Raw genomic sequence first — 26,745 nt, forward strand, 5'->3', positions numbered from 1 at the left:
CCCCGACACAAACTACTACAATATAAATACTGGAGGCTGAGACGGGAGGGGTCAGGAGACACTGTGGCCCCATCCGATGATGCCCCCGGAAAGGGCCAACCAGGAAGGATATAACCCCACCCACTTTGCCAAAGCACAGCCCCCACACCACTAGAGGGATATCTTCAACCACCACTTACCATCCTGAGACAAGACCGAGTATAGCCCACAAAGATCTCCGCCACGGCGTAACCCAAGGGGGGGGGGGGGCGCCAACCCAGACAGGAAGATCACGTCAGTGACTCAACCCACTCAAGTGACGCACCCCTCCTAGGGATGGCATGAAAGAGCACCAGTAAGCCAGTGACTCAGCCCCCATAATAGGGTTAGAGGCAGAGAATCCCAGTGGAGAGAGGGGAACCGGCCAGGCAAAGACAGCAAGGGCGGTTCGTTGCTCCAGAGCCTTTCCGTTCACCTTCACACTCCTGGGCCAGACTAGACTCAATCATAGGACCCACTTACTGAGGCTTCAGTAAAGACTTAAAGGTTGAGACCGAGTCTGCGTCTCTCACGTGGGTAGGCAGACCATTCCATAAAAATGTTGCTCTATAGGAGAAAGCCCTGCCTCCAGCTGTTTGCTTAGAAATTATAGGGACAATTAGGAGGCCTGCGTCTTGTGACCGTAGCGTACGTGTAGGTATGTACGGCAGGACCGAATCAAAAAGATAGGTAGGAGCAAGCCCATGTAATACTTTGTAGGTTAGCGGTAAAACCTTGAAATCAGCCCTTGCCTTAACAGGAAGCCAGTGTAGAGGCGCTAGCACTGGAGTAATATGATAAAAATGTTTGGTTCTAGTCAGGATTCTAGCAGCCGTATTTAGCACTAACTGAAGTTTATTTAGTGCTTTATCTGGGTAGCCGGAAAGTAGAGCATTGCAGTAGTCTAACCCAGAACAAAAGCATGGATACATTTTTTTTTGATCTCTTTGTTTCTTGGGACCTAGAATAAGCATCTCTGTTTTGTCCGAGTTTAAAAGTAGAACGTTTGCAGCAATCCACTTCCTTATGTCTGAAACACAGGCTTCTAGCGAGGGCAGTTTTGGGGCTTCGCCATGTTTCATTGAAATGTACAGCTGTGTGTCATCCGCATAGCAGTGAAAGTTAACATTATGTTTTTGCTTGACATCCCCAATATATAACGAAATCAATAGTGGTCCTAAAACGGAATCTTGAGGAACACTGAAATTTACAGTTGATTTGTCAGAGGACAAACCATTCACAGAGACAAAATGATATCAGGCCAGAACTTGTCCGTGTAGACCAATTTGGGTTTCCAATCTCTCCAAAATAATGTGGTGATCGATGGTATCAAAAGCAGCAATAAGGTCTAGGAGCACGAGGACAGATGCAGAGCCTCGGTCTGATGCCATTAAAAGGTCATTTACCACCTTCACAAGTGCAGTCTCAGTGCTATGATGGAGTCTAAAACCAGACTGAAGCATTTCGTATACATTGTTTGTCTTCAGGAAGGCAGTGAGTTGCTGCGCAACAGCCCTTTCTAAATTTTTTGAGAGGAATGGAAGATTCGATATAGGCCGATAGTTTTATATATATATTCTGGGTCAAGGTTTGTCTTTTTCAAGAGAGGCTTTATTACTGCCACTTGTAGTGAGTTTGGTACACATCCGGTGGATAGAGAGCCGTTTATTACGTTCAACATAGGAGGGCCAAGCACAGGAAGCAGCTCTTTCAGTAGTTTAGTTGGAATATAGGGTCCAGTATGCAGCTTGAAGGTTTAGAGGCCATTATTATTTTCATCATTATGTCAAGAGATATAGTACTAAAACATTTGAGTGTCTCTCTTGATCCTAGGTCCTGGCAGAGTTGTGCAGACTCAGGACAACTGAGCTTTGAAGGAATACGCAGATGTAGAGTCCGTAATTTGCTTTCTAATGATCATGATCTTTTCCTCAAAGAAGTTCATGAATTTATTACTGCTGAAGTGAAAGTCATCCTCTCTTGGGTAATGCTGCTTTTTAGTTAGCTTTGCGACAGTATCAAAAATATATTTCGGATTGTTCTTTATTTTCCTCAATTAAGTTGGACAAATAGGATGATCGAGCAGCAGTGAGGGCTCTTCGATACTGCACGGTACTGTCTTTCCAAGCTAGTCGGAAGACTTCCAGTTTGGTGTGGCGCCATTTCCGTTCCAATTTTCTGGAAGCTTGCTTCAGAGCTCGGGTATTTTCTGTATAACATGGAGCTAGTTTCTTATGACAAATGTTTTTAGTTTTTAGGGGTGCAACTGCATCTAGGATATTGCGCAAGGTTAAATTGAGTTCCTCAGTTAGGTGGTTAACTGATTTTTGTCCTCTTACATCCTTGGGTAGGCAGAGGGAGTCTGGAAGGGCATCAAGGAATCTTTGTGATGTCTGGGAACTTATAGCACGACTTTTGATGCTCCTTGGTTGGGGTCTGAGCAGATTATTTGTTGCAATTGCAAACGTAATAAAATGGTGGTCCGATAGTCCAGGATTATGAGGAAAAACATTAAGATCCACAACATTTATTCCATGGGACAAAACTAGGTCCAGAGTATGACTGTGACAGTGAGTAGGTCCAGAGACATGTTGGACAAAACCCACTGAGTCGATGATGGCTTCGAAAGCCTTTTGGAGTGAGTCTGTGGACTTTTCCATGTGAATATTAAAGTCACCAAAAATTAGAATATTATCTGCTATGACTACAAGGTCTGCTAGGAATTCAGTGAACTCAATGAGGAACGCTGTATATGGCCCAGGAGGCCTGTAAACAGTAGCTATAAAAAGTGATTGAGTAGGCTGCATAGATTTCATGACTAGAAGCTCAAAAGACGAAAACGTATTTTTTTGTTTTTTGTAAATTGAAATTTGCTATCGGAAATATTTACAACACCTCCGCCTTTGCAGGATGCACGGGGGATATGGTCACTAGTGTAACCAGTGAAAACCAAAGCAAATTAAGAAAACGAAACAAAAAAATGTAATCTCAAATAAAAAACGAAGTAGCTCCGCCCGAGTGTCTCTTTTGGGTCACTTTTGCCGGTTTCAAGCCCGGATAAAGGAGGATTAGAATTGTGACAAAAAAAAACAAGAATCGACAGAAGTTCATTTGTAGTTCTAAACATATTTAGGATGTTTTTACTCACTTTTTGTCTCTCCCACGACGTTATTCCGCTCTCCTAAAGCGTCCATCACAATGACATGCACATTACCAATTATGCAAATTAGGTGATGACGCCATTTAGCGACCTCTAGCGACTTTTAGGACAGCCAATAGCTACTTTCCTTACTGAGGAGTTGGCAACACTGCGAATGTTGCGCCTCTTGTCGAGATCAGAGGTGTCTTCATAGTACTTCGCCTGGTTGGAAAGAAAATCTCAGAGGGATGCCATTGAAGTGCAAGCTACATACAAACAGAAAGCTACAATAACAGTTAGCTAGCTAGCTAGCAGGCTGAGTACATTAGCTAGCTATATAAGTACAGTAGCTAGCAACGTCAAATCTAAAAACAGCTGAAATGATTTATTCCTATTGAACAATATTTTCTTATATAAAGACAAATAAATGGTAAAGAAAGTGTTCCCTTTCCAGTCCTCTGAAGCAGCAGGTAGTCAGCAGGTTGTCAGTCAAAAACACCATCTTGAAGAGCAATTCTGAGGTAATCATTTAGTGAATACTGAGCGAGCGCTTCTGATGCGAAATAGAACTAGAACTGCCCGCGTCCTGTGTCCTACGCGACCGCTACGAGGTATAATAGAGCTAAGCAACCAGTATAACAAGGGACGCTTTGGTTCATTACGTAGGCCAGTCAGAATTTAGCAAATTCTAGTAAAATAGCCCTAGCAACCGAAGCTAGAACTTATCGAATCCAATTGTGACGCAGGTGGACACTTTTTGGCATTACAAGTCCCATAAAATTATATTTTGTATTTTCCAGACTTTATTTTCCTGGCTGTTGTTTTTGTTTCACAGTTTATTTCAATATTACAGTTATTCGTAGAGGAACAACAAACATTGATGTTTTGAGAACATGTCAATGCTTAAAATCACATCAGAAGACACATTTTGATGTCTGGAAAAAACAAACAAATCAAATGTTTTTGTGTAATTCCCCTTTAATTGCGAAATTTTACAGAGAAATGTGTTTGTCTAGACATGTATGTCAGGCCTTCTGCTGCTTCATATGTTATGGCAGAGTTGGCAAAACAATGACCCCCCAATTGATCCAAATAATCATGATATCTTTGTCAGATAAGCCTACTTCACAGTTAACATTTAATTAAGAACGTTTTTGGGCAATGTCTACCCACAAGGCCATTACTATTACTAGCATCTCTAATAGGCTACTTATTGAGTGATCCACAAATGCGCTCAACAAACAGACAGAGGCAATTTTGCTGGACATGATTTGGCAGATTGCTATTGTGCTAGGTTTGGCTTTTCAAGCCGATAGTGGCTTACAAGGGCTGGGATAATATCAATGTGGCTTTGATTGGTTAGTAGCTGGGAGATTTTTGTTTGACAGTTTGTGAAGGATTATATTAGTATATACATATACTGTTAATCTTCCGGCGCCGACAGAGATGGCCGCCTCGCTTCGCGTTTCAAGCATTTCGCTACACTCGCACTAACATCTGCTAACCATGTGTATGTGACAAATAAAATTTGATTTGATTTATTTAAAAAGTGCATGTTCTTTCAGAATTGCATGGCGAGGTCATAGGTGGGCTGGTAGCTACTTGTAGCTCACGATCTACCTGTTGGAGACTATGGCTCCGGACCATACACAATAACAAGAGGACACAAGCTGCTTTCCATTTGGGATATCTATAAAACAGAAAATACACTTTTATTTCAGGTGTGACTTTATAAACAAGCATGACTTACAGCATCTTTTTCAAGTAATTAGAGCTGATTTAAAAGAATTTAACAAGAACACTGTGTTCTAGTGTTGCTTTATGGCACAATGAGTCCTTAACTTCAACTCACCAGCAACAGAAGAATGGTTTACAATACCCAGAACAGAATGCTACAAAAGTTTATTAACCAAGACGCCCTGAGAGATCTCAAAGTAAAGCAAGGCAGGTTCTGCTGTATTATGTTGAGGACGTTTCAACTAAAAGATATATAAAGCATTAAAAAGGCAGTATGAAATATAGTGTCCCTCCCTCACCCATAATCTTTACATTTCTACTTATATATAAATGTCATTAAAATATTTATTTTCTACAAAAATGTACATTCTTGTGTCTGATATTTATGGTTAAACCCATAAATCTGTTTTAACAAATGGTCCAACTGACAACATGACTTCCTTCAGGGACCAATAGCAGGTGAGGATATCTCCGACTCGGACTAATATTAAAAGACGCTACAGAGGATTTTTTTGTAGAATTTTTGCATTGTAAATTCAGACTGTGTTATTTAGTGGAATTGTTTTGTTTGTCATTCCCTGGTTGCTACACTGTTCGCTCAATTTCAGTTTATGTGAGAAAACAAGCACTGAATAGTGTAGGGAGTCATTGTACAATTTAAATTGCAGAGCGATTCCCACTTGATAACACAGTTACAAAGTCAAACTATTACATTTTGAGGCGAATATCACAGTCAATCACAACACTGGCCGGTAAGCAATACTGTGAAACACACCATCATTCCACTATTTCTGTAGATATATTATGGACATTTTCTGAAATTACAACACAAAATTTAAATTAAAAAAATCCTGTGTATAGCACCTTTAATATCAAACTGAAACCTAGATAGAAAGCCCTTTAATATGTCCCCTTTACTCTTGAAACTAGAACGAGCTGTCATCTGAAATAACTTCTAGAATCACAGAGCAGTCATCTGAAATAACTTCTAGAATCACAGAGCAGTCATCTGAAATAACTTCTAGAATCACAGAGCAGTCATCTGAAATAACTTCTAGAATCACTGACCAGTCATCTAAAATAACTTCTGGAAATAAATTAAAATAATCTTTCTCGACAGTTCTGTATTGATGAAAACTGGACAAAGCCTCTGTGCTTGACACCACCAGTAGGGGCGATCTCTTTAACAGCATGACCTTCATTAATCCCCACATCAAACACCACAGTCACAGGGAATTTGAGTTTCAAAAGCACAGCCTGATTATCTCCACTGGTTGGAGGTTGATGGTCTGTGTGCCTGTCCGTCTGACAGGCATTAGATAAAACGTTTAGCTGTTTACGACAATGGCCATCTTACATTGGGGAAAGTAACCTGCTAACACTAGTAACACATTTCACCCTTTACCATGAGAGGCTAGTGACCGTCATGGCAACAGGCCAAAGGTCTACCTTAAACTGCAGATCATCCAGCATCATGGACACATTATTGAACTAACAGGAATTGAAATAGACAACAGACATTCTGCAGCTGTAAACAGGTTTAGCATCTAATATCGTCACTGTTAAATTTATATACACATCCTCCTTATTAACAGGATATTCATGATAATAAAAACAGAACGTCATAGAAGAAAACATTGTACATCTTTGGGATCCAGAAGCAGGATGAAACATTACTCAGTAAAAAGTCTTAGTATGTCCTAGTGTAGGTTAGTCAGACTGTGCTATTCAATGTAAACACTATGGAGAGAGTCTGTTGCTTTGGGATCCAACCAATCACAGCCTTCTGTGTTTGGCTTGCCCAGCTCTGATTGGCTGGGGAGGGGATGAGGTAATGTGGTGTCAGCGATGCACAACGCATGTTTTCACTGATCCACACCATGTGTTTCCATGTTTCCACACTGTCTGTATGTTAGAGGCATGTTACCACAGATAACATAACCGGAGTGAGAGAGCTCAGAGATAAAGAGGGCTTAGTGCAGGCTGGGGGCTAGAGGGGGCTGTGTGCCCCTGAAGAGACTGTTTGAGGTTGAGTATTGGGTCACCTGTAAGAGACGCTGTGGGACATTCTGTGGTAGGATGAGCTGTTTCTCACCTGGGGTCTGTGAGGCCGGGCTAATCTGGGACCTGCTACAGCTTGCCCCGTTTCAGCTCTACAGCTTGCCCCGTTTCAGCTCTACAGCTTGCCCCGTTTCAGCTCTACAGTTTGCCCTGTTCTTTTCTGTGTTTCAGTCCATTTGCCCTGTTTCAGTCTGTTACAATTCTACAGTTTCAGCCCTACAGTTAGCCCTGTTTGTCTGTGTTTCAGCTCTCCAGTTTCACTTCTACAGTTTGCCCTGTTTCAGTATATGTGTTTCACCTCTACAGTTTGCCCTGTTCCATTCTGTGTTTCAGCTCTACAATTTGCCCTGTTTCAGCCGCTCTATGTGGTGACACAGCTTCAAGGCGGGCCCCAGCTTCAGACCCATGTACTTCATCACCATGTCACTCCTCAGCAGCATCAGGGCCTTGCCGTCAATCTCCTGAGGATGGACAGACACGCAGGCAGAAAGACAGGAGAGAGAGACAGGTAGAGAGAGAGAGAAATAAGCCAGGATTAGCATCATTCAGAAGAAACCATGCACACTGGCATATAACCATCAAAACAGTAGTTTTCCCTCTACTCTAGTGGTTATAACTATGGTCAGTAATAATCGTTTACTAGTGGTTATAACTCTATGGCCAGTAATAACAGTAGTTTGCCCTCTACTCTAGTGGTTATAACTATGGTCAGTTGTAACAGTAATTTGCCCTCTACTCTAGTGGTTATAACTATGGTCAGTTGTAACAGTAATTTGCCCTCTACTCTAGTGGATATAACTATGGTCAGTAATAACAGTAATTTTCTAGTGGTTATAACTCTATGGTCAGTAATAACAGTAAGAATGGTAGTTTTCCCTCTAACTCTATGGTCAGTAGTCACTCACGTGTTTCCTGAACAGCTCAGCGTGCGGGGCCAAGGCTGAGGGGTCGGCGTCGCTCACAAACTGCATGACCTCATCGATGGACCAGGTAGAGGGGTTCCTGCCCAACCCCGTCCCCCTGGGGGTCTGTGTGTCAGGGCCCGTGGGCTCGGGGCCCGTGGTGGAGCTGGCGGCTGGAGAACAGAGCAGTAAGACACGGTGAACTAGTCTACAGCTCATAGTAGCTGCAGAGATAAACAGCAGGGGGGGAAAATGGGTCTTCCTTGTGGTAATCCGCAGATATTAGTTTGGGGTTTAGACCGTGACCCGTTCACATCCACCATTTGATTATGGCCCATAAGATAGTTTCTGAGCCATTTAATGTCGGAGTTGTTTAAATCCAGGGCTCGGAATTTGAACATTAAGATGGTACGATCTACTGTTGCCACTACGCTACTTCTAAAGAGATTGCAATGATCAAATATTCCAGGGATGTGTGTCTTCAAACAAAAGTTATCCCCATAGCAGCAACCAGACTGACATGGAGAGCATAGCAGGTTATTGGATACAGCAACACACCATGAGGACAGAGGCTCTGACAGGGCCTACCTTCCACTCCTCTGTTGGTGTGTGTACAGGGGAGGTCCGCAGGGTTGGAGGCAAGGCGGTGCAGTGGCGTGCTGTGGGCGCGTTCGGGGCCATGGCATGGGTAATAGGGGCTGCTGGCCTGGGAGTGGTAGTCAGAGGTGCTGCGCAGCATCATGGAGTTAGAGTCCATGAAGCACTGCTCCTTCAGAAGGCTGTTCTCCTCATGGGGCAGAGTATCTGCTAGAGACATCGTCCTCTGTCTTATTAGGCCCTTACTCTAACCTCTATCTGTCCAATCCCAAGATACAGTGCATCCCCTTGACTTTTTACACATTTTGCTACGCAACAGCCTTATTCTAAAATATTATTTTTATTCCCTCAGCAATCTACACACAATACCCCATCATGACAAAGTAAAAACAGGCAGATTTTTTTTGCAAACATAATAAAATAAAGATATTATTTTGAAAAAAAACTATATTATTATAATATCAAGACTTGTTGGGTATGCTGCCACAAGATTGGCACACCTGTATTTGAGGAGTTTCTCCCATTCTCCTACTGCAGATCCTCTCAAGCTCTGTCAGGTTGGATGGGTAGTGTCGCTACACAGCTATTTTCAGGTCTATCAAGAGATGTTTGATCTGGTTCACGTCCGGACTCTGGCTGGGCCACTCAAGGACATTCAGAGACTTGTCCTGAAGCCACTCCTGCGTTGTCTTGGCTGTGTGCTTAGGGTCGTTGTCCTGTTGGAAGGTGAACCTTCGCTCCAGTCTGAGGTCCTGGGCGCTCTGGAGCAGGTTTTCAAGGATCTCACTGTACTTTGAGCCATTCATCTTTGCCTCGAACCAGACTAGTCCTCCAGTCCCTGCCGCTGAAAAACATCCCCATGCTTCACCGTAGGGGATGGTGCCAAGCTTCCTCCAGATGTGAGACTTGGTATTCAGGCCAAAGAGCGTAATCTTGGTCACATCAGACCAGAGAAACGGTTTCTCATGGTCTGAGTCCTTTAGGTGCCTTTTGGCAAATTCAAAGCGGGCTCACGTGTGCCTTTTACTGAGGACCCTCTGGCTACTCTACCATAAAGGCCTGATTGATGAAGTGCTGCAGGGATGGCTGTCCTTCTGGAAGGTTCTCCCATCTCCACAGAGGAACACTGGAGCTCTGTCAGAGTGACCATCGGGTTCTTGGTCACCTCCCTGACCAAGGCCCTTCTCCCCCAATTGCCAAGTTTGGCCGGGTGGTCAGCTCTAGGAAGAGTCTTGGTGGTTCCAAACTTCTTCCATTTAAGAATGATGGAGGCCCCTGTGGTCTTTTGGATCTTCAATGCTGCAGAAAAGTTTTGGTACCCTTCCCCAGATCTGTGCCTCTACACATCCTGTCTCGGAGCTCTACTGCTCTGACATGCACTGTCTACCGTGGGATCTTATATAGACAGGGTCTGAATACTTATGTAAATAAGGTATTTCTGTTTTGTATTTTTTATTTCATGTGGTATTAGGTGGAGATTGATGAGGAAAAAAACAATTTACTGCATTTTAGAATTGGTCACTGATCATCAAAAGGTCTTAGAGGTTGGAGAAACAAGCTACATATGATTTGTGTTGATGTACTGGATGTGTGTAATGTGAGCCAGTAGACGGTGGTGCTAGGTGCTGATTGTCTGATGTTACCTTCTGAAAGGTGTGCCTCGGTGCGCAGTAGTTTAGGGGAAAGGGGGGCTGCGTAGGGGGATGCGTCTCTAGATAGACGTTTCATCCCCTGGCTCAGTGATGGGGCCTCCAACGCCTCCTCCTTCACTGGAACACAGACAAACGCATAGGGAAGAGATGGTGCTACAGCTACAGGCACGCTGCCAGTACAGACACGCTGCCAGTACAGACACGCTGCCAGTACAGACACGCTGCCAGTACAGACACGCTGCCAGTACAGACACACAGGGAAGAAATGGTGTCACAGCTACAGACACACTGCCGGTACAGACAGACTGCCGGTACAGACAGACTGCCGGTAGACACACTGCCAGTACAGAACCACTGCCAGTACAGACACACTGGGAAGAGATGGTGTTACAGCTACAGACACACTGCCAGTGCAGACACACTGCCAGTGCAGACACACTGCCAGTGCAGACACACTGCCAGTGCAGACACACTGCCAGTGCAGACACACTGCTAGTAAATTCAATCTAATTTTATTTGTCACATACACCTGGTTAGCAGATGTTAATGCGAGTGTAGCGAAATGCTTGTGCTTCTAGTTCCGACAATGCAGTAATAACCAACGAGTAATCTAACCTAACAATTCCACAACTACTACCTTATACACACAAGTGTAAAGGGATAAAGTATAAGTACATAACGATATATGAATGAGTGATGGTACAGAACGGCATAGGCAAGATGCAGGGGATGGTATAGACTACAGTATATACATATGAGATGAGTAATGTAGGGTAGTACAGACACAGCTAGTACAGACACAGTGTAGAAATGTTGTGAAACACAGCTACTGACAGAGCTACACATATACACAGTGCCCTGTCCAAGACAACATTTATCATTGAATGTACATGTACTTCCTTGAGAACAATGTCAGGGTCCTGCAAGACACTATGAAAGCCATGGCCAAATTCTAATAGGCACTTTGTTACCTGTCCTGGTCCTGTCTAGGTTTAGTTACAGTGTTACCAAAGTTACCTGCCTTGGCGGTGGGGCGGGGGCGGTGCCTTGGCGGTTCGGCGGGGGCAGTTACTACCGGCCTTGGCGGGGGCAGTTACTACCGGCCTTGGCGGGGGCAGTTACTACCGGCCTTCGCGGGGGCAGTTACTACCGGCCTTGGCGGGGCAGTTACCGGCCTTGGCGGGGGCAGTTACCGGCCTTGGCGGTGCTGTGGGGGAAGTTACCTGCCTTGGCGGTGCTGTGGGGGCAGTTACCTGCCTTGGCGGTTCTGTAGGTATAGTTACCATATTTACTGTAGGTGTATATGTTGCTGAAGGGCTGGGAGCTGAAGAGGAAATGACTCTGCAGCGTGCGGCACAGCATCTCCAGGAAGCGGAGCACAAAGGAGGCGCTTGAGGCTGAGGGCAGCTTCACCAGACGAACTCCACCATCCATCCTCACTAGGGGCAGGGGGCAGAGGTCAACATGTGGTCAAACACAGAGGTCAACACAGAGTCATTATCAGTTGACTTGTGATATGACAGGTCTGTGGCGTGTCAGTGCAGGTCTGTGGCGTGTCAGTGCAGGTCTGTGGCGTGTCAGTGCAGGTCTGTGGCGTGTCAGTGCAGGTCTGTGGCGTGTCAGTGCAGGTCTGTGGCGTGTCAGTGCAGGTCTGTGGCGTGTCAGTGCAGGTCTGTGGCGTGTCAGTGCAGGTCTGTGGCGTGTCAGTGCAGGTCCGTGGCAGTAGCCATCTCCTCACCACTGACAACCTCTCCTCCCCCAGCGTGTGCCTGTAGAGTTCTGAGCAGCACCTTTGGTTGGTAACAACAGTCTAGACAAGTCTGAACTGCCTGTTGTAGCACCGCGTTAACAGGACCTGGCCCAAAGTGGTCCGGAAGACGCTGCATCTGCTTCCTGTCCAGGTGAGGCCCACAGGTTCCATGCTTGTTCACATACACACACACTGATAACACACACACACACACACACACACACACACACACACACACACACACACACACACACACACACACACACACACACACACACACACACACACACACACACACACACACACACACACACACACACAAAGAGAAACAATTAAAATGGAGGCACACACTGATATAACACACAAAGAGAAACATCAGGGCTTGACATTTTACTTGATCAAATTACAACACTGCCCCATTTAGGCTCTCCTGGAAGATGGCTGGCCACAAGTGCTGAGCAATTAATCAAAATTCTGTCGGTTCAATTACTTGAATTACATTTAATTGAGTCCAACGCGCCTTTCTCAAGAGACAAATCAAATAATTCACAAGAGAAAACAAGTGGGACGCTGGGCTGAAAGGAGATTTCATTAAACAAAAATTCAACCTTGTTTCTTTGGACACTGTGTTAACTAACCTCCGGACGAGCTTCAATGCTATACAACTCTCCTTCCGTGGCCTCCAACTGCTCTTAAATGCAAGTAAAACTAAATGCATGCTCTTCAACCAATCAATGCCCGCCCATCCAGCATCACTACTCTGGACGGTTGTGACTTAGAATATGTAGACAACTACAAATACCTAGGTGTCTGGTTAGACTGTAAACTCTCCTTCCAGACTCACATTAAGCATCTCCAATCCAAAATTAAATCTAGAACCGGCTTCCTATTTCGCAACAAAGCGTCCCCGTCACAATGCTGCCAAGCATACCCTTGTAAAACTGACTATCCTACCGATCCTCGACTTCGGCAATGTAATTTACAAAATGGCCTCCAACACTCTACTCAACAAATTGGATGCAGTCTATCACAGTGCCATCCGTTTTGTCACCAAAGCCCCATATACTACCCACCACTGCGACCTGTACGCCTTCGTTGGCTGGCCCTCGCTTCATACTCGTCGCCAAACCCACTGGCTCCAGGTCATCTACAAGTCTCTGCTAGGTAAAGCCCCGCCTTAGCTCACTGGTCACCATAGCAGCACCCACTCGTAAAACGCGCTCCAGCGGGTATATTTCACTGGTCATCCCCAAAGCAAATTCCTCCTTTGGCCGCCTTTCCTTTCAGTTCTCTGCTGCCAATGACTGGAACGAATTGCAAAAATCACTGAAGCTGGAGACTCATATCTCCCTCACTAGCTTTAAGCACCAGCTGTCAGAGCAGCTCACAGATCACTGCACCTGTACATAGGCCATCTGTAAATAGCCCATCCAACTACCTCATCCCCATACTGCATTTATTTATTTATCTTGCTCCTTTGCACCCCAGTATCTCTACTTGCACATTCATCTTCTGCACATCTACAATGTCAGTGTTTATTTGCTATATTGTAATTACTTCACCACCATGGCCTATTAATTGCCTTAACTCCCTTATCTTACCCCACTTGCACTCACTGTATATAGACTATGTTTTGTTTATTCCATGTGTAACTCTGTGTTGTTGTATGTGTCAAACTGCTATGCTCCATCTTGGCCAGGTCACAGTTGCAAATGAGAACTTGTTCTCAACTAGTCTACCTGGTTAAATAAAGGTGAAATAGAAATGAAATAAAAAGTTCAGCACATAAACATTGTAATTAACTACAATGACCATAATCCATTGTCCAGTTTTTTTCTGGCTCAGAGAGGAAGAAGCAGAGCAAGAGGTTTCACACTCGTCAAAACTCGTCTGTCCAAAAGAAGCACAATGCGTTTCAATGGGTTTATTTCGGACCTAAGCTTGTCACCTGACTTCCCGCCTACGACACACACACAGACCGCATGAAAGAGGAAGGTAACACAAAGATGACAAGGACAGAGACATTTTATTTCTTCATATTATAAGCTCAACAATGAGGCTACCTGTAAATGTTCCAAAATGCAATTAGCGGGAAAAAACACTTTTCACCAAATTTCCACGATTTCTCTATGTACATATACAAAAGAAAGTGTAATGTGGTATCAACACAGCGGCTGCTCCCTGATTCCCTGTACCATCTCCTGTTATTGAGCAACGCACTTAACCCCCCCTAAAGTAGAATACCTGTTAGACAACCCTCAGCCTGGAGAAATACCGGGTGGTCAACCGTCAGCCTGGAGAAATACTGGGTGGTCAACCCTCAGCCTGGAAAGATACTGGGTGGTCAACCCTCAGCCTGGAGAAATACTGGGCGGTCAACCCTTAGCCTGGAGAAATAATGGGTGGTCACCCTCAGCCTAGAGAAATAATGGGGGGTCAACCCTCAGCCTGGAGAAATACTGGGCGGTCAACCCTCAGCCTGGAGAAATACTGGGTGGTCAACCCTCAGCCTGGAGAAATACTTGGTCAACCCTCAGCCTGGAGAAATACTGGGTGGTCAACCCTCAGCCTGGAGAAATACTGGGTGGTCAACCCTCAGTCTTGAGAAATACTGGGTGTGCAGGCTTTTGATCTCAGCCTGGAGAAATACTGGGCGGTCAACCCTCAGCCTGGAGAAATACTGGGTGGTCAACCCTCAGCCTGGAGAAATACTTGGTCAACCCTCAGCCTGGAGAAATACTGGATGGTCAACCCTCAGCCTAGAGAAATAATGGGGGGTCAACCCTCAGCCTGGAGAAATACTGGGCGGTCAACCCTCAGCCTGGAGAAATACTTGGTCGGTCAACCCTCAGCCTGGAGAAATACTTGGTCAACCCTCAGCCTGGAGAAATACTGGGTGGTCAACCCTCAGCCTGGAGAAATACTGGGTGGTCAACCCTCAGTCTTGAGAAATACTGGGTGTGCAGGCTTTTGATCTAGCCCTCCTCAAACACATCAAAGCCAGTCAGGTTGAGCTGCCTGGTATCGCAGCTGCTCGGCATCCGATCATAAGGCGCTACAGAGGTTAATGCGTACGACCCAGTACAACACTGGGGGCAAGCTTCCTGACATCCAGGACCTATATACTAAGCGGTGTCAGGGGATGGCACAAAAAAAATGTCAAAGACTCTAGCCACCCTAGTCATAGATGGTACTGGAGCGCTAAGTCGAGGTCCAAAAGGCTCCTTAACAGCTTCTACCCCCCCCCCCCCCCCCTGTTTTTACACTGCTGTTACTATCCGTTTATTATCTATACATAGTCACCTTACAAATTACGTTGACTAACTAACTACCCCTGACATTATTATTATTTTTTTAAACCTTTATTTAACTTTGCAAGTACGTTAAGAACAAATTATTATTTACAATGACGGCCTGGACGACGCTGGGCCAATTGTGCGCCGCCCTATGGGACATTGACTCGGTACCCCCCCCCCCCCCCCGTCTACAGCCGCCGCATTGACTCGGTACCCCCCTCCCCCCCCGTCTACAGCTTCCGCATTGACTCGGTACCCCCCCCACCCTACGCATTGACTCGGTACCCCCCTACAGCCTCCGCATTGAATCGGTACCCCCCCCTACAGCCTCCGCATTGCCTCGGTACCCCCCCCCTACAGCCTCCGCATTGACTCGGTACCCCCCCCTACAGCCTCCGCATTGACTTGGTACCCCCCCCCCCCCCCCCTACAGCCTCCGCATTGACTCGGTACCCCCCCCTACAGCCTCCGCATTGACTCGGTACCCCCCCCTACAGCCTCCGCATTGACTCGGTACCCCCCCCTACAGCCTCCGCATTGACTCGGTACCCCCCCCCCCCACAGCCTCCGCATTGCCTCGGTACCCCCCCCCCTACAGCCTACAGCCTACTGCTAACCCAGCCTAACCCTCAGCCAACCCCTATCCCCTAACCCTTAGCCTACCCCTAACCCTCAGCCTACCCCTAACCCTCAGCCAACCCCTAACCCTCAGCCAACCCCATCCCTTAACCCTCAGCATAACCCTTATCCTACCCCTAACCCTCAGCCAACCCCTATCCCCTACCCCTAACCCTCAGCCTACCCCTAACCTTCAGCCAACCCCTAACCCCAACCCCTAACCCCAACCCCTAACCCTACCCCTCAGCTTAACCCCAACCCCTAACTCTACCCTAACCCTAAATCCTACCCCACAGCCTAACCCCAAACCCTACCCCTCAGCCTAACCCTACCCCTAACCATCAGCCTACCCCTAACCCCAACCCCTAAACCCAAACCATACCCCAACCCCTAACTCTCAGCCTACCCCCAACCCCTAACCCACCTAACCCTACCCCTAACCCCCAGCCTACCCTTAACCCTAACTCCTAACCCTTATCCATAACTCAGCCTAACCCCTACCCCTAACCCCCAGCCTACCCTTAACCCTAACCCCACCCCTCAGCTTAACCCCAACCCCTAACTCTACCCTAACCCTAAATCCTACCCCACAGCCTAACCCCAAACCCTACCCCTCAGCCTAACCCTACCCCTAACCATCAGCCTACCCCTAACCCCAACCCCTAAACCCAAACCATACCCCAACCCCTAACTCTCAGCCTACCCCCAACCCCTAACCCACCTAACCCTAACCCCCAGCCTACCCTTAACCCTAACTCCTAACCCTTATCCATAACTCAGCCTAACCCCTACCCCTAACCCCCAGCCTACCCTTAACCCTAACTCCTAACCCTTATCCATAACTCAGCCTAACCCCTAACCCTAACCCTCAGCCTACCCCCAACCCTAACTCCCACCCCTAACTCTCAGCCTAACCCCAAGCCCTAACCCCGCTAACCCTACCCCTAACCCTCAGCCTACCCCTAACTCCCACCTCTAACCCTTAGCCTACCCCTAACCCCCACCCCCACCCCTAACTTTCAGCCTAACCCCAACCCCTAACCCCCCTACCCCTCAGCCTACCCCTAACCCTCAGTCTACCCCTAGCCCCAAACCCTACCCCTAACCATCAGCCTACCCCTAACTCCTAACCCCTAACCCTCAGCCTAACCCCAAACCCTACCCCAACCCTCAGCCTACCCCCAACCCCTACCCCTCGGCCTACCCCTAACCCTAACCCTCAGCCTAACCCCTAACTCTCAGCCTACCCCTAACCCCCACCCCTAACCATTACCCCTAACCCCCACCCATTACCCCCACCCCTACCCCTCAGCCTACCCCTAACCCCCACCCCTACCCCTCAGCCTACCCATAACCCCCACCCCTACCCCTCAGCCTACCCCTAACCCCCACCCCTACCCCTCAGCCTACCCCTTACCCTCAGCCTACCCCTAACCCCAACCCCTAACCTCCCTAACCCTAACCCCCACCCCTAACTCTCAGCCTACCCCTAACCCTACCCCTCAGCCTAACCCTAATCCCCACCCCTACCCCTCAGCCTAACCCCAACCCCTAACCCCCCTACCCCTCAGCCTACCCCTAACCCTCAGCCTACCCCTAACCTCTAATCCCCAACCCCTCAGCCTACCCCTAACCCTACCCCTAACTCTCAGCCTAACCCCAACCCCCTTACCCCTCAGCCTACCCCCACCCCTAACTCTCAGCCTAACCCCAACCCCCTTACCCCTCAGCCTAACCCCAACCCCCTTACCCCTCAGCCTAATCCCAACGCCCTTACCCCTCAGCCTAACCCCAACCCCCTTACCCCTCAGCCTAACCCCAACCCCCTTACCCCTCAGCCTACCCCTAACCCTCAGCCTACCCCTAACCCTCAGTCTACCCCTAGCCCCAAACCCTACCCCTAACCATCAGCCTACCCCTAACTCCTAACCCCTAACCCTCAGCCTAACCCCTACCCCTAACCAACCCCTAACACCAAACCCTCAGCCTAACCCCAAACCCTACCCCAACCCTCAGCCTACCCCCAACCCCTACCCCTCGGCCTACCCCTAACCCTAACCCTCAGCCTAACCCCTAACTCTCAGCCTACCCCTAACCCCCACCCCTAACCATTACCCCCACCCCTACCTCTCAGCCTACCCCTAACCCCCACCCCTACCCCTCAGCCTACCCATAACCCCCACCCCTACCCCTCAGCCTACCCCTAACCCCCACCCCTACCCCTCAGCCTACCCCTTACCCTCAGCCTACCCCTAACCCCAACCCCTAACCTCCCTAACCCTAACCCCCACCCCTAACTCTCAGCCTACCCCTAACCCTACCCCTCAGCCTAACCCTAATCCCCACCCCTACCCCTCAGCCTAACCCCAAACCCTACCCCAACCCTCAGCCTACCCCCAACCCCTACCCCTCGGCCTACCCCTAACCCTAACCCTCAGCCTAACCCCTAACTCTCAGCCTACCCCTAACCCCCACCCCTAACCATTACCCCCACCCCTACCTCTCAGCCTACCCCTAACCCCCACCCCTACCCCTCAGCCTACCCATAACCCCCACCCCTACCCCTCAGCCTACCCCTAACCCCCACCCCTACCCCTCAGCCTACCCCTTACCCTCAGCCTACCCCTAACCCCAACCCCTAACCTCCCTAACCCTAACCCCCACCCCTAACTCTCAGCCTACCCCTAACCCTACCCCTCAGCCTAACCCTAATCCCCACCCCTACCCCTCAGCCTAACCCCAACCCCTAACCCCCCTACCCCTCAGCCTACCCCTAACCCTCAGCCTACCCCTAACCTCTAATCCCCAACCCCTCAGCCTACCCCTAACCCTACCCCTAACTCTCAGCCTAACCCCAACCCCCTTACCCCTCAGCCTACCCCCACCCCTAACTCTCAGCCTAACCCCAACCCCCTTACCCCTCAGCCTAACCCCAACCCCCTTACCCCTCAGCCTAATCCCAACCCCCTTACCCCTCAGCCTAACCCCAACCCCCTTACCCCTCAGCCTAACCCCAACCCCCTTACCCCTCAGCCTACCCCTAACCCCTAACCCTCAGCCTACCCCTAACCCTCAGTCTACCCCTAGCCCCAAACCCTACCCCTAACCATCAGCCTACCCCTAACTCCTAACCCCTAACCCTCAGCCTAACCCCTACCCCTAACCAACCCCTAACACCAAACCCTCAGCCTACCCCCAACCCCTACCCCTCGGCCTACCCCTAACCCTAACCCTCAGCCTAACCCCTAACTCTCAGCCTACCCCTAACCCCCACCCCTAACCATTACCCCCACCCCTACCTCTCAGCCTACCCCTAACCCCCACCCCTACCCCTCAGCCTACCCATAACCCCCACCCCTACCCCTCAGCCTACCCCTAACCCCCACCCCTACCCCTCAGCCTACCCCTTACCCTCAGCCTACCCCTAACCCCAACCCCTAACCTCCCTAACCCTAACCCCCACCCCTAACTCTCAGCCTACCCCTAACCCTACCCCTCAGCCTAACCCTAATCCCCACCCCTACCCCTCAGCCTAACCCCAACCCCTAACCCCCCTACCCCTCAGCCTACCCCTAACCCTCAGCCTACCCCTAACCTCTAATCCCCAACCCCTCAGCCTACCCCTAACCCTACCCCTAACTCTCAGCCTAACCCCAACCCCCTTACCCCTCAGCCTACCCCCACCCCTAACTCTCAGCCTAACCCCAACCCCCTTACCCCTCAGCCTAACCCCAACCCCCTTACCCCTCAGCCTAATCCCAACCCCCTTACCCCTCAGCCTAACCCCAACCCCCTTACCCCTCAGCCTAACCCCAACCCCCTTACCCCTCAGCCTAACCCCAACCCCCTTACCCCTCAGCCTAACCCCAACCCCCTTACCCCTCAGCCTAACCCCAACCCCCTTACCCCTCAGCCTACCCCTAACCCCTAACCCTCAGCCTACCCCTAACCTGGTGGGCTGCAGTTGGTTAGAGGGGCGGGCTGCAGCTGGTTAGAGGGGCGGGCTGCAGCTGGTTAGAGGGGCGGGCTGCAGCTGGTTAGAGGGGCGGGCTGCAGCTGGTTAGAGGGGCGGGCTGCAGCTGGTTAGAGGGGCGGGCTGCAGCTGGTTAGAGGGGCGGGCTGCAGCTGGTTAGAGAGGCGGGCTGCAGCTGGTTAGAGAGGTGGGCTGTCATCAAGTTTACCTGTAGAGACCACAGAGCTGAAGCAGTCCTGTTGACCCCCTGACAGCTTGCCATCCGCAGCACCTGAAGACACTACGTTCTGGAGCACCTTGGGCTTCCTCTTGCTGCCAGGTTTAGGGCCTCTCTTCTTGTGAGGCCTGGGAGCCAGCAGTGAGTTAGAGGTTGGAGCCGTGCCGTTCTGAGCTGCAGCTGCCTCCGCTACAGCCTTCAGCAGGGCGATGGTCTCACTCTTGGGGCGCCGCCCCCGCACCCCCTTCCTGACAGGCAGCGGGGGCAGGGGGCTGGGAAGCCGGAAGGGCGCAGGCATGGATCTACGGCTAGGCTTGGAGGGGGTGTGGGCTGCTGTTAGGACATGCAGGTTCTTTGGCAGGTTGACTGGAAAAACAACAGAGGGATTATAAGATTTCAGTGCAACAGACATGGAGGGTTACGCTGGGATACAGCCTCTACACTGGCTGAGGAGTTACGCTGGGATACAGCCTCTACACTGGCTGAGGAGTTACGCTGGGATACAGCCTCTACACTGGCTGAGGAGTTACGCTGGGATACAGCCTCTACACTGGCTGAGGAGAGTTACGCTGGGATACAGCCTCTACACTGGCTGAGGAGAGTTACGCTGGGATACAGCCTCTACACTGGCTGAGGAGTTACGCTGGGATACAGCCTCTACACTGGCTGAGGAGAGTTACGCTGGGATACAGCCTCTACACTGGCTGAGGAGAGTTACGCTGGGATATAGCCTCTACACTGGCTGAGGAGAGTTACGCTGGGATACAGCCTCTACACTGGCTGAGGAGAGTTACGCTGGGATACAGCCTCTACACTGGCTGAGGAGAGTTACGCTGGGATACAGCCTCTAGACTGGCTGAGGAGTTACGCTGGGATACAGCCTCTACACTGGCTGAGGAGAGTTACGCTGGGATACAGCCTCTACACTGGCTGAGGAGAGTTACGCTGGGATACAGCCTCTACACTGGCTGAGGAGAGTTACGCTGGGATACAGCATCTACACTGGCTGAGGAGAGTTACGCTGGGATACAGCCTCTACACTGGCTGAGGAGAGTTACGCTGGGATACAGCCTCTACACTGGCTGAGGAGAGTTACGCTGGGATACAGCCTCTACACTGGCTGAGGAGAGTTACGCTGGGATACAGCCTCTACACTGGCTGAGGAGAGTTACGCTGGGATACAGCCTCTACACTGGCTGAGGAGAGTTACGCTGGGATACAGCCTCTACACTGGCTGAGGAGTTACGCTGGGATACAGCCTCTACACTGGCTGAGGAGTTACGCTGGGATACAGCCTCTACACTGGCTGAGGAGTTACGCTGGGATACAGCCTCTACACTGGCTGAGGAGAGTTACGCTGGGATACAGCCTCTACACTGGCTGAGGAGAGTTACGCTGGGATACAGCCTCTACACTGGCTGAGAAAGGAGAGTTACGCTGGGATACAGCCTCTACACTGGCTGAGAAAGGAGAGTTACGCTGGGATACAGCCTCTACACTGGCTGAGGAGAGTTACGCTGGGATACAGCCTCTACACTGGCTGAGGAGAGTTACGCTGGGATACAGCCTCTACACTGGCTGAGGAGTTACGCTGGGATACAGCCTCTACACTGGCTGAGGAGAGTTACGCTGGGATACAGCCTCTACACTGGCTGAGAGAGGATGGTTACGCTGGGATACAGCCTCTACACTGGCTGAGGAGTTACGCTGGGATATAGCCTCTACACTGGCTGAGGAGAGTTACGCTGGGATACAGCCTCTACACTGGCTGAGGAGTTACGCTGGGATATAGCCTCTACACTGGCTGAGGAGTTACGCTGGGATACAGCCTCTACACTGGCTGAGGAGTTACGCTGGGATATAGCCTCTACACTGGCTGAGGAGTTACGCTGGGATACAGCCTCTACACTGGCTGAGGAGTTACGCTGGGATACAGGCTCTACACTGGCTGAGGAGAGTTACGCTGGGATACAGCCTCTACACTGGCTGAGGAGTTACGCTGGGATACAGCCTCTACACTGGCTGAGGAGTTACGCTGGGATACAGCCTCTACACTGGCTGAGGAGAGTTACGCTGGGATACAGCCTCTACACTGGCTGAGGAGTTACGCTGGGATACAGCCTCTACACTGGCTGAGGAGAGTTACGCTGGGATACAGCCTCTACACTGGCTGAGGAGTTACGCTGGGATACAGCCTCTACACTGGCTGAGGAGAGTTACGCTGGGATACAGCCTCTACACTGGCTGAGGAGTTACGCTGGGATACAGCCTCTACACTGGCTGAGGAGAGTTACGCTGGGATACAGCCTCTATACTGGCTGAGGAGAGTTACGCTGGGATACAGCCTCTACACTGGCTGAGGAGAGTTACGCTGGGATACAGCCTCTACACTGGCTGAGGAGAGTTACGCTGGGATACAGCCTCTACACTGGCTGAGGAGAGTTACGCTGGGATACAGCCTCTACACTGGCTGAGGAGAGTTACGCTGGGATACAGCCTCTACACTGGCTGAGGAGAGTTACGCTGGGATACAGCCTCTACACTGGCTGAGGAGTTACGCTGGGATACAGCCTCTACACTGGCTGAGGAGAGTTACGCTGGGATACAGCCTCTACACTGGCTGAGGAGAGTTACGCTGGGATACAGCCTCTACACTGGCTGAGGAGAGTTACGCTGGGATACAGCCTCTACACTGGCTGAGGAGTTACGCTGGGATACAGCCTCTACACTGGCTGAGGAGTTACGCTGGGATACAGCCTCTACACTGGCTGAGGAGTTACGCTGGGATACAGCCTCTACACTGGCTGAGGAGAGTTACGCTGGGATACAGCCTCTACACTGGCTGAGGAGTTACGCTGGGATACAGCCTCTACACTGGCTGAGGAGAGTTATGCTGGGATACAGCCTCTACACTGGCTGAGAGAGGATGGTTAAGCTGGGATACAGCCTCTACACTGGCTGAGAAAAGAGAGTTACGCTGGGATACAGCCTCTACACTGGCTGAGGAGAGTTACGCTGGGATACAGCCTCTACACTGGCTGAGGAGTTACGCTGGGATACAGCCTCTACACTGGCTGAGGAGTTACGCTGGGATACAGCCTCTACACTGGCTGAGGAGTTACGCTGGGATACAGCCTCTACACTGGCTGAGGAGTTACGCTGGGATACAGCCTCTACACTGGCTGAGGAGTTACGCTGGGATACAGCCTCTACACTGGCTGAGGAGAGTTACGCTGGACTACAGCCTCTACACTGGCTGAGAAAGGAGAGTTACGCTGGGATACAGCCTCAAATCAAATCAAATGTTATTTGTCACTTACACATGGTTAGCAGATGTTAATGCGAGTGTAGCGAAATGCTTGTGCTTCTAGTTCCGACAATGCAGTAATAACCAACAAGTAATCTAACTAACAATTCCAAAACTACTGTCTTGTACACAGTGTGAGGGGGTAAAGAATATGTACATAAGGATATATGAATGAGTGATGGTACAGAGCAGCATAGGCAGATACAGTAGATTGTATCGAGTACAGTATATACATATGAGATGAGTATGTAAACAAAGTGGCATAGTTAAAGTGGCTAGTGATACATGTATTACAGAAGGATACAGTCGATGATATAGAGTTCAGTATATACGTATGCCTATGAGATGAATAATGTAGGGTAAGTAACATTATATAAGGTAGCATTGGTTAAAGTGGCTAGTGATATATTTACATAATTTCCCATCAATTCCCATTATTAAAGTGGCTGGAGTTGAGTCAGTGTCAGTGTGTTGGCAGCAGCCACTCAATGTTAGTGGTGGCTGTTTAACAGTCTGATAGCCTTGAGATAGAAGCTGTTTTTCAGTCTCTCGGTCCCAGCTTTGATGCACCTGTACTGACCTCGCCTTCTGGATGATAGCGGGGTGAACAGGCAGTGGCTCGGGTGGTTGATGTCCTTGATGATCTTTATGGCCTTCCTGTGACATCGGGTGGTGTATGTGTCCTGGAGGGCAGGTAGTTTGCCCCCGGTGATGCGTTGTGCAGACCTCACTACCCTCTGGAGAGCCTTACGGTTGAGGGCGGAGCAGTTGCCGTACCAGGCGGTGATACAGCCCGCCAGGATGCTCTCGATTGTGCATCTGTAGAAGTTTGTGAGTGCTTTTGGTGACAAGCCAAATTTCTTCAGCCTCCTGAGGTTGAAGAGGCGCTGCTGCGCCTTCTTCACAATGCTGTCTGTGTGAGTGGACCAATTCAGTTTGTCTGTGATGTGTATGCCGAGGAACTTAAAACTTGCTACCCTCTCCACTACTGTTCCATCGATGTGGATAGGGGGGTGTTCCCTCTGCTGTTTCCTGAAGTCCACAATCATCTCCTTAGTTTTGTTGACGTTGAGTGTGAGGTTATTTTCCTGACACCACACTCCGAGGGCCCTCACCTCCTCCCTGTAGGCCGTCTCGTCGTTGTTGGTAATCAAGCCTACCACTGTTGTGTCGTCCGCAAACTTGATGATTGAGTTGGAGGCGTGCGTGGCCACGCAGTCGTGGGTGAACAGGGAGTACAGGAGAGGGCTCAGAACGCACCCTTGTGGGGCCCCAGTGTTGAGGATCAGCGGGGAGGAGATGTTGTTGCCTACCCTCACCACCTGGGGGCGGCCCGTCAGGAAGTCCAGTACCCAGTTGCACAGGGCGGGGTCGAGACCCAGGGTCTCGAGCTTGATGACGAGCTTGGAGGGTACTATGGTGTTGAATGCCGAACTGTAGTCAATGAACAGCATTCTCACATAGGTATTCCTCTTGTCCAGATGGGTTAGGGCAGTGTGCAGTGTGGTTGAGATTGCATCGTCTGTGGACCTATTTGGGCGGTAAGCAAATTGGAGTGGGTCTAGGGTGTCAGGTAGGGTGGAGGTGATATGGTCCTTGACTAGTCTCTCAAAGCACTTCATGATGACGGAAGTGAGTGCTACGGGGCGGTAGTCGTTTAGCTCAGTTACCTTAGCTTTCTTGGGAACAGGAACAATGGTGGCCCTCTTGAAGCATGTGGGAACAGCAGACTGGTATAGGGATTGATTGAATATGTCCGTAAACACACCGGCCAGCTGGTCTGTGCATGCTCTGAGGGCGCGGCTGGGGATGCCGTCTGGGCCTGCAGCCTTGCGAGGGTTAACACGTTTAAATGTCTTACTCACCTCGGCTGCAGTGAAGGAGAGACCGCAAGTTTTCGTTGCAGGCCGTGTCAGTGGCACTGTATTGTCCTCAAAGCGGGCAAAAAAGTTATTTAGTCTGCCTGGGAGCAGGACATCCTGGTCCGTGACTGGGCTGGATTTCTTCTTGTAGTCCGTGATTGACTGTAGACCCTGCCACATGCCTCTTGTGTCTGAGCCGTTGAATTGAGATTCTACTTTGTCTCTGTACTGACGCTTAGCTTGTTTGATAGCCTTGCGGAGGGAATAGCTGCACTGTTTGTATTCGGTCATGTTACCAGACACCTTGCCCTGATTAAAAGCAGTGGTTCGCGCTTTCAGTTTCACACGAATGCTGCCATCAGCGTAACTCTGGCTGAGGAGAGTTACGCTGGGATACAGCCTCTACACTGGCTGAGGAGAGTTACGCTGGGATACAGCCTCTACACTGGCTGAGGAGAGTTACGCTGGGATACAGCCTCTACACTGGCTGAGGAGTTACGCTGGGATACAGCCTCTACACTGGCTGAGAGAGGATGGTTACGCTGGGATACAGCCTCTACACTGGCTGAGGAGAGTTACGCTGGGATACAGCCTCTACACTGGCTGAGGAGAGTTACGCTGGGATACAGCCTCTACACTGGCTGAGGAGAGTTACGCTGGGATACAGCCTCTACACTGGCTGAGGAGAGTTACGCTGGGATACAGCCTCTACACTGGCTGAGGAGAGTTACGCTGGGATACAGCCTCTACACTGGCTGAGGAGAGTTACGCTGGGATACAGCCTCTACACTGGCTGAGAAAGGAGAGTTACGCTGGGATACAGCCTCTACACTGGCTGAGAAAGGAGAGTTACGCTGGGATACAGCCTCTACACTGGCTGAGAAAGGAGAGTTACGCTGGGATACAGCCTCTACACTGGCTGAGAAAGGAGAGTTACGCTGGGATACAGCCTCTACACTGGCTGAGAGAGGATGGTTACGCTGGGATACAGCCTCTACACTGGCCGAGAAAGGAGAGTTACGCTGGGATACAGCCTCTACACAGGCTGAGAAAGGAGAGTTACGCTGGGATACAGCCTCTACACTGGCTGAGGAGAGTTACGCTGGGATACAGCCTCTACACTGGCTGAGGAGAGTTACGCTGGGATACAGCCTCTACACTGGCTGAGGAGTTACGCTGGGATACAGCCTCTACACTGGCTGAGGAGTTACGCTGGGATACAGCCTCTACACTGGCTGAGGAGAGTTACGCTGGGATACAGCCTCTACACTGGCTGAGGAGAGTTACGCTGGGATACAGCCTCTACACTGGCTGAGGAGAGTTACGCTGGGATATAGCCTCTACACTGGCTGAGAGAGGATGGTTACGCTGGGATACAGCCTCTACACTGGCTGAGGAGTTACGCTGGGATACAGCCTCTACACTGGCTGAGAGAGGATGGTTACGCTGGGATACAGCCTCTACACTGGCCGAGAAAGGATGGTTACGCTGGGATACAGCCTCTACACTGGCTGAGAGAGGATGGTTACGCTGGGATACAGCCTCTACACTGGCTGAGAAAGGAGAGTTACGCTGGGATACAGCCTCTACACTGGCTGAGAAAGGAGAGTTACGCT

At 49.8% G+C, this 26,745-nt stretch overlaps 1 protein-coding gene across 5 annotated transcripts in view; it reads right to left on the bottom strand.

The window, feature by feature from the left end:
- Positions 1-4,831: 4,831 nt before the first annotated feature.
- Positions 4,832-26,745, bottom strand: part of LOC110524902 (sex comb on midleg-like protein 2) — a 60,964-nt gene continuing 39,050 nt past the window's right edge. For 3 of the 5 annotated variants that reach the window (XM_036979019.1, XM_036979022.1, XM_036979021.1), the window contains 7 exons: positions 19,952-20,326; positions 11,845-12,048; positions 11,390-11,545; positions 10,098-10,223; positions 8,446-8,664; positions 7,861-8,030; positions 4,832-7,416 (listed from right to left, as the gene is read on the bottom strand). In XM_036979019.1, the coding sequence (XP_036834914.1) occupies positions 7,291-7,416; positions 7,861-8,030; positions 8,446-8,664; positions 10,098-10,223; positions 11,390-11,545; positions 11,845-12,048; positions 19,952-20,326 (1,376 nt within the window). In that variant the 3' untranslated portion in view covers positions 4,832-7,290. The remainder of the gene's footprint in view (positions 7,417-7,860; positions 8,031-8,445; positions 8,665-10,097; positions 10,224-11,389; positions 11,546-11,844; positions 12,049-19,951; positions 20,327-26,745) is intronic. The other 2 variants (XM_036979020.1, XM_036979023.1) reach the window with 2 other exon arrangements.

Source organism: Oncorhynchus mykiss, chromosome 5, assembly GCF_013265735.2.
Source record: "Oncorhynchus mykiss isolate Arlee chromosome 5, USDA_OmykA_1.1, whole genome shotgun sequence".
Classification (NCBI taxonomy): Eukaryota; Metazoa; Chordata; class Actinopteri; order Salmoniformes; family Salmonidae; genus Oncorhynchus; species Oncorhynchus mykiss.